Below are 10,830 nucleotides of genomic sequence, written 5' to 3'. Positions count from 1 at the left end.
GTTACAGTGAAATGTTGATGGAAAAGGTGGAATAATATATATACTATAATAGCTATAGTATATATTTTAGCAGTAACATTATGTCTTACAGTGATTGTAGATGTGATTAAAACAAGTCTATATAGGGTAAAACTAATATATTTTGTTTCTTAGTGTTATAACAGGAAATAATAGCCATAATTCCCATGTTGAGCTGTTGGATCTACAGTGTTGGCCGCTGTTAAATGATTTTATCAATTAGTAGTGGAAAGACCAGGACCACGGTCTTGAATCCTGCGTTCTGATTGGTCCAAACGCAGAACTCGTAATGTTCAGCGCTCCCATATAAACCCATGCAGACTTGACATCGGTGCTATCTGTCATGCAAGTCAAAAGGATAGTGAGGAGTCCAGTGTAAAGACATTGCTGGAAGCTTACTTGTCATAGCCTACATTTATTGTGTTTTCGGGCGCTGCAGAAGCTTTTGGAGCGTCGTTCTTATGAATTACACACAAAGCAGGAGGCGTCTCTTTACATTTAGTTGTATTATCTGTGTTGAGAGGACGATGCCTTTGAGGACCGGACTTTTTCTCCTGATGGTGCTGAACGCATCTGCATATGAACTGGATCAAAACGAGTCTTATTCGCCCAGGAGAGCACGCTTTTCTGCCAATAGCCCTTGTAAGTAACACGCTGCCTCCATCTGCATATCTCAGAGTGCATTGCTTGCTTTTTTTACACACCATTTCCACAATGCACAGGCTTACCTTTGCTCGCTTACTATGTGGAGATTTGTTCCCCATAATTTTCTCTCTTCTTTTGGCCTATGCAGCCTTTTCTGTCTAAACGAGCGCGTTGATTCATGGAGAAGGCTGCGGGATTAACGCTGTGGTTTTTGCCGGTGTCCTGCCGGCAACAGATGAGCATAGAGCTTGGTGCTGACACCTGAGAGTGCAGGCTGTGTCATGCTGGTAGTCTCTTTCTCATGGCTTTGGCTGCTGCATAGGTCCCACTATCGAGTATTATAGTGGACTTGAGGGGGGTTTTCAGTGCATAAAATATAAAGCTTCCCATGTAGTCTTCCTGTGTAGCAATCAAGTCAGAAAATATTCAAAAATACATCACTGGAGCTGTGCTTTTAGAACAAATGCAACCCTATTAGTTCACATTTCTTCTCCATGAAATAAAAGAAAAGCCTGAGTCATAATCCCCCGTAATAAGCATGAAGAAATGACACTGCAAAGCATGAATCTGCATGGCTTCATTCAAATGTTGACTTTTCCTTTTTAACACAAAGGTACAGCCCAGTGATAAAAGGCAGTGGGAGACAGGGATGCTGATTCCCTTCTGCAGGAATTGCTTCATCATCATAAGATTTGCAGCTCACTCTCTGTATTTTGAGAGCAATCTCTGGTCCCTGATGGCAGGCAGACTTTATCTGACTGTGCAGGTCAACATGGGGCCCCAGATTCGAAGTCTGCCAAGCAGGCTTAGGCTCCGCAGTGACATTTCTTAATGGTTATTACAAAGGATTTGAGTCAGGCTGCTTGCCATCTCAGTGGATTCTTGGATGAAGAATAAGGGAAGCCAACTATCTGGATACACTGATTTACAGATTATGTTTTATAGCTCATTCTTGGTGTAATATTTCAAGTCGGTTGCATGGACTTAGAGCTGTGTTCCCTTCTGGCCAAGGTCAGTTTTTGGAAAATGGACTGAATGATGTTGCAGGGTAGATGTTTCATTGGGTTTTTCAAAGATGGGTTACTTGTGGGTTAATCAGCCTAATAACTATTCCAGTCATGTGATGCTCCTGAAATGAATATGGCTGCATTTTGTGAACATGTATTTCATTGTGTAGATGCTCATGGGATCATTTATGGGTATTTAAGTGGACTGTTTTAGTTTATAGTTAAGGATATTAGAGTGGTTTTGGAGTAAGAGTCCTCAAATCCATCTTCACAATTACAGCTTGTGTAAAATTGAAGACAGAGTCTGGTGGCAGCATGCGTTTTGTGCATGTGTGTGTGTGTGTGTGTGTGTGCGCCAGTGGTACAAGTGTTTGTTTGTGTGTGTCTACAGGCACGCCAACAATTTTCAGTAAACTCCTTGGTATTTCTGGTGCTGTTCATCCAAGCTCTACTGAAAAGAACCAAACAGTGGAATATAGGTCCCTGCCAAGAGAAAAGTGCAGTCGTGCCAAATAGCGTCTGAGACTCTTTGAGTTGTAAGGTGTCCAATCTCCAGTCAAGTCACTATTTGCCCCGAGTGACTGTACGTCTTTTGTGAATCACCAAAGTATGAAAATTCTCTTTTGTTCGCTGCATTTTTTAGCTGAGACCCTGGCAACCCTTGTGTAATGAGCTCAGTGAGTGTGCAGTGATTCCCAGTGAACCCACTGTTGGCTCCCCTGCTGATGGTTCATTCTCTGTGCCCACAGCAGATGTGGCACGCTGTCTCAACAGTGCCCTCCAAGTTGGCTGCGGAGCCTTCGCCTGCCTGGAAAACTCAACTTGTGACACAGATGGCATGCATGACATCTGCAAGTCCTTCCTATACAGTGCTGCTAAATTTGACACTCAGGTATACACTTTGATTCATTTCACACAGACTGCATACAGTGTGCCATTCTCTCTATATTTCTACCGTGCACATGAGCTTGTGTAGGATTTTATGGGTGTAACTGTCAGGGCAAGAATGTGTGAAGCACTGCTGTGTTTTTACAGGGTAAAGCATTTGTGAAGGAGAGCCTTAAGTGCATTGCCAATGGCATCACCTCGAAGGCATTCCCCACCATCCGCCGCTGCTCCACCTTCCAAAGAATGATATCTGAAGTCCAAGAGGAGTGTTACAGCAAGCTGGATATCTGCACTGTTGCCCGATCGAATCCAGATGCTATTGGTGAAGTGGCACAGCTACCAAGTCACTTCCCCAATAGGTGAGACCTTCCTCCACTGTGTTTACTTTACAAATGTAAAAAAAACAAGCTAACTGCAGTCATGATCTGGTGTCTTTGTGAAGGGTTTGTTAATTGGCATATCAGGATTAGAAGCTTATAATGTTCAACTTTGAACACAGAGTAGATTTAGAAACAAGGGTTTATTTAACAGTAACCACACAGTAAATATAGCTGTACATTTTAAGTGAATGAGACATATTTTTGAGTCTTTTTTAAAATGGCAGATATACATGACTGGCATGTTGCAGATACTGCATTTGGCCCTGACTTACACAGCATAACAGCTGTCTTAATGTGTATAGGTTTCAATGTTTTGGTTACCATCTGCTTTATACATTCAATACAATGAAAAAACAGGAATCAAGTTTGCATGTTTTTTGTTCCTATTGTTGTTGTAATACATGCAGGATTGCAGTTTGGGAGTGGATACAAAAGGGCTAATAGGGTGAAGGCTTAGCTGTGACTTGAGAAAGGATGGTCACTCCCATATGGATGACGTCAGACTATAGAGCAAAAATATAGAAATACCTGTATTGAACTGTAAGCAGGAACAGCAGGAATGTATGGTTGCCATGCTGTGCATTTGTTTTCCTATTTTTGTTCTAAGCTCTTAAACTTGAAATGTGCAAGTGCCAAAAGGGTGCGAATTATCTGCAGAGGTCTCCTCTACTCCAAGACAAACAGACCAGGTGATTAAAACTGGTAACGACACTGAACAAAGCAGTTTCCCCTTAAAAGTGAGTGTTGCTCCAATCCTGTTCAGCATGTCAGCTGCCAGCCAAACTGAAGCTAACGATTGCTCAGCTTGTTTCTCTGATAACTTAAGATCCAGATGCTCAGGAGGTTTTTTCTTACCAGGGGCTGAATTATGTCTCCACCTCTCCAAAATAAACAGACAAGATGATTTAAACACTGAAGAAAGCAGCTTTACGTAAAAATTCTGTGTTTCTCAAATGCTGTAAGGCACAGTGGTGGAGGGGCACGAGCCAAGCTGCTATTGACGTTTGCGCAGCTTGTTTCTCTGATAACTTAAGATTCAGACATCGGATGACTGAAATCCTTCATCTGATTAAAATATATAGTTAAAACGATGATGATCTAAAAAGAAAAAAAAAACTGTAGCGTAAAACTGAATAAAAATTGAATTAATGACAGCTTCTGGAAGACAAAGGGGATATGGTGCCATTAACATCACAGATTTCTCTGGGTTTGAAAATTGTTAGAAACATTTGTAATAATGGAAGTACTGAACTTAACAAAACACAAGTGTAGTTAATGTAACATATTATACCTTTAATGAGACATTCTGGGATGCTTTGTTTTGTTGTCCTAGGTTTTATGGTAAGCTGCTACAAAGCCTGATGGACTGTGATGAGGACACAGTGGACCGCGTTAGGACCAGCATGGTGTCGCGGCTGGGCCCAGAGATGACCATGCTTATTCAGCTGCTGCAGAACAAGCCCTGCCCATCCACTGCTGTGGCTGCAGCTGCCGCCATCCCAACTGGAGTGGAGGGCCGTGGGAGCTGGCGCTGGTCCATGGGTCCCCATATGTACAAGATCCAGCCTAATCTGCGAAACAGAGACTCTGCCAGTCATTTTGGCAAAAAGCGCTCGGCCAGTGACAGCTCCTAACTTCCACTCAGATTCAGAAACTCCACACACTCCTCAAAAACATCACGAAAGCTCCTCTATTCCCTAGGGGTGATACAAATTCCTCCGCTTGACTGGAAGTAACAGAAATAAGCACCTCTAGGGAATGCCGGAACGCCCATAGAGTCGATATCAGAGTTTGATTGTTGTTATATTGTATATCCTACACTTTAGGCTTGAGAGAATCCCCCTTTCCATCGAGTCCGCTCACAGTTAGTGTTGAACATGTGGCTGTTGCATCTGTGCGACATGGTCCTGTTCACTCCTCTTCACCTCCTCTAACAGAGATGAATCCTTAAGAAGTCTTTTAATGCCAAGTAAAAAAAAAAAAGAAAAGAAAAGAAAAGAAAAAAACAGCCATAGTGGTTCACGCCTCTAGAGCACAAGTTTAAAAGGCAAAAACACAATCTCATAACATAAGTTCATGAATAGAAATCAGTAGCTGGATTGTTATTAGTTCATTGATAGGAATGGGAAATTATCGGTAGATATATCTAATATTTTAGTGATGCGACCAGTCAAATTGTGAGCATGAGATGTGGAAATGAGTTTCATATCTATTTTCTGACTAACAGTTAAATGTACTGTATACTAAGTTATCTGAGACAGCCATAGCTAGCCCTCTATAAAGAGAGTGCTCATACGGAGTGAGGTCTGTAGAGGTTTCATGATAACCTTTGAGAGGTTACCTTAAACTGACCAAAAAACTTCAAACTGCCCTGAATGCTATTCATGAAATACCAAAATAGTGTATAGCTATAATAGCACTTATAATTGTTATTTTCTGATGGCAGATGTAGCCATGGTCATGTGTTTCAAATCATCATCCTGCACATAAGGATCGTCCAGGTCAAGTCTAACCATCAGAAAAAGTCCATTTTGCATATCTTGTATCCAGACACTTGTAATGCATATGACTGTTGAGCTCTATGGTATATGTGGGACCATGTTTAGTGGAATCTGTATCCATGTTCTTAACCGAGCGTGAAGCAGTCGTGTATGTGCAGTAGCTGATTAGCACGTTCACCGATGAGACTGAGAGCAGCCATCTTCTTGGACTGATGATCATCATTCTCTGAGGTGAATAACGTGACATACACACTGGCTTCCAGTGTCAAGATTGAGAGTGACTATTTAAAAAAAAGCCTTGTTGGAATGATATTTATTTTCCTACTTTATTATTTAATGTTTTTTTTTGTTTTTTTTAATGCATTATTGTAGTTTTAATTAGTTTACAGATTTTAAAAAGCAGTTCAGTCATGGCTCCTATTTGAACATGAGCTCTATGCCAAAAAAAAAAAAAGGAAAAAAAGAGAAAAAAAAGTGAGCTGACACTCTGGTGACTGAATGGGACCCATGTCATGACTCTGTGCTGGCCATAGGGGAACAAGGTTGGTCATTCAAGTCAGGTGATCTACTTTATGGGTGTTACAAGGGACCACAACAAAACGATAGCTTCATTTTGACACACACAAAAAAAAAAAGGTCGTCATTGCAGCTGCTAGATGTGCTCATTCAGCGCAGGGGGGTTTGTGCACATTAATGAAGAGTGACCAGGTATAATCACAGTAAAACAAACACCAGCATCAAGACTTTTGATTGTTCTGCACTAGTGCTTCTCTTTTCATGGCCTTAAATTAAGATAGATACATTTGAATAGTAGCTAGTGTCCTTCTCTTGCATTTCTCCCTAGTATTTTCTTTAATGTGTCCATTCTGATACGATACAGTGGAGAAAGAGGAAGGGAAGATGCAAGAGAAAAGATGGGAGTGCACACTGTTCCCTCTGTTTCTATTCTATTATTATTTCTATAATTTGCCCTGTTTTTCTGAATTAATGAGATTATTATCTCAGGATTCTGAGAAACAGGGGAAAAAGGAGCTTTTATGCTTTTACTCATGATCATTTTGATAGATTTTTCCATGAAAAGGAAATTAATCATGCAAAAGTGATAATTCCTTTCCCCTGAAACATATCACGATTGCATTATCCGTCACTCATATACTCTGTTTACTTTTGATTACATAATGTTTTGCTAAGACTGCACTGGGATTTAGCTGCAGGCATGAAGTCAGAGTTAAAAAGTTACCGATGTGTGTAAAGATATTTACAAAGCGCTCTTACCAACTTAGTTCACATTGTCTTGGTGTTACACACGTTCAGATGAAATGAAACCCATGTTAGGCTGCCTCAGTAGGTAAGAAGCTCATGTCAGTTTGTGCATATTAAGGGATCTTGTAACTCCACACCAATGTAACAAAATGTCCTGGTAGACTTCATCCAATAAGCAATTCTCTTTCCAAAAACATCATGTGAAACCTGAATATTTCTGCAGATAAGACTGCATGTTTGAGATCGAGACAATCATTCACAATCAGTAGATTAATAGAGAGTCACTTCATGCTGGTGTTTGTTTTAGTGAGACCTGGTAGATAGATGCTGGTTTGGTGCCGTCAATGAGATAATCAATGGCTTAAGTTGGTTTCTGTTTGACAGTAGATTGCATTTAATGTTTGTGCACGTTGAAAATGCAGATTAACTTGGAACCAGGGCTGGGTTCAGTTCATTTTTGAGCAGTTTGATTCAGAAAACACAATTTCTTGAAAATTCAAAGCTTGCAAATTGGTCGTCTGGACAATAGTTTTGTATCAAAATTATGAAATATAGTTTTGACTTCATGATAGGAACTGAACCCAGTCCTGTTTGGGGGAAAAAAATGAATTTATACATTGTCCTGGATTGATAAGACTGAAGCACAGACCAGAAAAAAAGAAAAGAGATGTCAGTGTCAATTTAACAGCTATGTTAAGAAATCCAAACTATGCAATAATCTCACATACAAAGGATTCACAGCAACACAGAAATTGACCTTTATTTCATTCAGTGCCAACTGATGCTGTGTGAATAAAGCAACAGCGTGTATGCTCTCACACTGCACTCACAGTGTGAAGGCATTGCTCCTCTATATTGCTTTCTGTTCTCTGTGTTTTTTGTAAACTGGTGTTTTCTTTTTTGTTCTGTGAATATGAGCATTTCTTTTTGTGTCATTTGGTGCGAAAGGACAGCAGTTCTGAAGGAATCACTTGTGAAGTTAAGAGCTATAGTCACACTGTAGTATATCCTAGCTTACTATTTTATGTTAAATATGCACTTTGCATCTTAACCACTATAAAGGGCATTGAAACATTCAGCACATGTGCAATTGAGACATGTTTTATTTACCCAGTGAATGGAAATCAGTTTGAATATTTCGCATCCTGAAGGGTCAGGGCTTCTTCATGTACTATTGATACATATGTCTGTATCTTTGTTGTCCATGGGTAAATCCAAAACCCAACAGCTGCTGCTAAACTGTTACTTCCCTGTATGATGCTGTCCAGATGCCCCGCTACTGTGGCCGCTCTGGTCCGTCAACACACAGCGAGCTCAGCATCAGTCCACATTTACATCGAAACATTTGATTGTCTATCAGTGTCTTCATATTTATTTTCTACGAACATTCCTCGTGTCAAATATATTTGGCAAGGGCAAATTGACTGTTTCCTCACCAAGTCAAATGTAATGGTAATTTCAGAGAATGTACCTGTATACTGAATGTCTGTTTCGACGAGGACATGCCCAAGTTAGGTGACCCATGAAGGCTGTTAGGAAAAACAAAAGTGAGAAAAGCATATAAAGTTCTTTTGTGTTTTAGATTTTAATATGTCTAGGGTGCTTAAGGTGGTACTGGAGCATTATTAAATTGACCCATGGTGAATTTCGTGAAACTGTTTCTCCTGTCAACACTAGAGACTAAAGACTCCCTCACTTCTGGCACTTCATGGTACTCTTTCCTCTCAAGACTTGAAATAGATAAATGTTGTGCTTAAACTAAATCAAAAAGCTTAAGTGACTAGTAAAGTTTATTTTGTATTCATATATATAGATATATATATAAGTGACAGTTATTTTACTATCAGATTCAAAAAGTTATCGAGGATTTAAGGAGGTTACTGAAGTTCCTGATACAGATGCTATGTAACGCATGATTGACCCTTGTGAATCACTTGCACTTTAAAATATACCCATATACATATATACCCATACTGTGTATATGTTTGGGTTTTTCCTCTGTACTGAAAAGTCATGAAAGATACAAATGCATCAATTGTGTGTCTTTTGCTGATCAGAAATAAAATATTTATCATATCTGGCATATGGTATGAAATATGTTGCTTTGCTCTTGTTTCACTCATTTGGATCCATCATCGCTTGCAGATTTTTCATCAACGTCAACAAGTTTAAAAAGTCCTTTATGCCTCTCATTCTTCATTGATAAAAAATGAACATTTGCATATCAGTTATTCACTTCATGTTACCTTAAATTCTTGAAGAAAATTTCCTTTTTCTCACATTCCTCCAAGCTGAAGGAAGAACACGTTAACGGAGAAAAACCTTCATGACTTTTAAGTAAATGGGGGTCACATTTAACGACAGCAATCTATATCAAAATATTATTCTACAAACTCTCACACCACTTGTGATGCATAATCCAAGTCTCATTTATCCAGTCATGTGCTCAATACATCCCAAACACATGCATTTTTACTAAAATGTTCCTATTCAAAACACCAGTGCAGGCTCAGCTGTGCGAGTTCAGAGTGGAGGGAAGCAAAAACAAGTTTTCATCAGGAATTCAAGGTAACACAGGGCGAATATTTAATGTACAAATAGTAATTTTGAAGCCTGGTGAGATCATCCTATCATGTGAGCTCAACATTTCTGTTAGGTCTGTGTGATAGTTTGGCCTTTTCCCCATTGAACCTTATTTCAAGAAATTAGGGTGTACCTGGGCCGATCAGGGACAACATCACCGGCCTATTAGGTACTGCGTTGTAGATGATGATGTAAAATACAGGATGCTGCTTGCCAAACAGTAATGGTGGCTCCGAGAGGAACCAGCACTAATGCTACCGTTAGTACAGCTGACATGAATGCAATAACAACCATTAAACATGAACAGGAGTAGTGTGCACTTATAGAGTTTGACAGAGGCAGTTCTACCAACTGGATTCTGCAAAAGCCTAATCTACCAGCTAGCTCCATTGCAAATAAAGACATTTCATTACTCTTTGCACTGATGGAGGACAAATTACATGAGGCATCAAAGCTGGAAGACCATCCTAGCACATGAAGATCGGACTGGTTCGGAGCATAAAGCAAAGGTTGATGTGAACATCTTCACAAGTCCCCTCAAAAACTACCAAAAACATAAAGACAGAAGAAACAAAGTGCGACTCCTTCCCAGTTATTTATGAAAGTGTCAAATGTTGTGTGATGAATACATGAAGTTTGTTTTCTAAAACACTTCTGCAGGATTTTCTAGATTACTCATTCCCTCTTCATCACTACTCCTTCCACCAGAACACAAAATGAACAATAGATGTGTCAAACATGACATCATGATCATATCTAGGGCTATTAGCATTTCTAATTTCCTCAGCAACATATAAAATGGAAACTAGCTCAGTCCTTGGGTCGCCATCATTAAAACACTCAGAGAGCTGCCTTAGTGCACAGCACATTCTAGATTCACCTCTCAAACCTGCTATAAATGCAGAGAGGAGAGTTGCATGTAGTTGTAGACAATTAGGATTGGTTTAAAGAAATACAAACAAGTCTGAAGGTGTATTTCCCCTGTAGAAAAATTATATTTTGTGTGCATATAAACACTAATAGAGATTTCAAACTGCAATTAATGATTTTACAGATATGCATAAGTATTCATTTGGAATCATGAATCTGCTCATTGTAGCTCTGTTAGTTAGTACTGTTAGTCTCCTCCAACTCCTGAGTTGAAATGTGTGTCCCCTTAGCTGCTAAATCTTTCCCACTGTGTACCAACTAGTCCTTCAGTTTGCCTGTCAGCTGTTTGGTGCTGGCCAGGTAGCGTGCAGTGGGATTTTAGTGGTTGTTTTTGCTGAAAACAAAGTCACAAGGGTGATGAGAGCGAGCCAAAAGAAGCCACAATGCTGCATAGAGCTGAAGGGACCTGCCAAGTTGGTGATAATTCCAACGAGTTCTCCAACCTAAAGGCCAGAAGAGATTGTGTGTCAGTACCACAAAGTACAACATGTATGTACGTATCGCCGCTTGCGTTTCATGGCTTGCGGGACAGTGGCGCATTCTAAAAATAGAAAAAAAAAATAGCACACATGCTGCACACTCAGGGTTGTAAGAAAGGCTGCAGTTTCTGTTGAT

General features: G+C 39.9%; 1 protein-coding gene across 1 annotated transcript; it reads left to right on the top strand.

The window, feature by feature from the left end:
• Positions 1–368: 368 nt before the first annotated feature.
• stc1 (stanniocalcin 1) lies at positions 369–8,797 on the top strand. Its single transcript, XM_059337953.1, has 4 exons — positions 369–660; positions 2,420–2,562; positions 2,706–2,917; positions 4,272–8,797. Exons 1-4 carry the CDS (start codon positions 480–482, stop codon positions 4,570–4,572), a joined length of 837 nt encoding a protein of 278 aa, XP_059193936.1. The 5' UTR covers positions 369–479; the 3' UTR covers positions 4,573–8,797.
• Positions 8,798–10,830: the final 2,033 nt, after the last annotated feature.

Source organism: Centropristis striata, chromosome 7 (genome assembly GCF_030273125.1).
Source record: "Centropristis striata isolate RG_2023a ecotype Rhode Island chromosome 7, C.striata_1.0, whole genome shotgun sequence".
Lineage (NCBI taxonomy): Eukaryota > Metazoa > Chordata > Actinopteri > Perciformes > Serranidae > Centropristis > Centropristis striata.
Note: the sequence above shows the minus strand (reverse complement) of the source record. Positions and strands in the feature narration are given on the sequence as shown.

Excerpts from the sequence above, each read along its gene's own strand:
- stc1 (XM_059337953.1), top strand. The coding sequence starts at position 480 with ATGAATTACACACAAAGCAGGAGGCGTCTCTTTACATTTAGTTGTATT. Across the intron at positions 661-2,419 it reads CTTTTCTGCCAATAGCCCTT|CAGATGTGGCACGCTGTCTC; the intron begins GTAAGTAACACG and ends CTGTGCCCACAG. Across the intron at positions 2,918-4,271 it reads CCAAGTCACTTCCCCAATAG|GTTTTATGGTAAGCTGCTAC; the intron begins GTGAGACCTTCC and ends TTGTTGTCCTAG.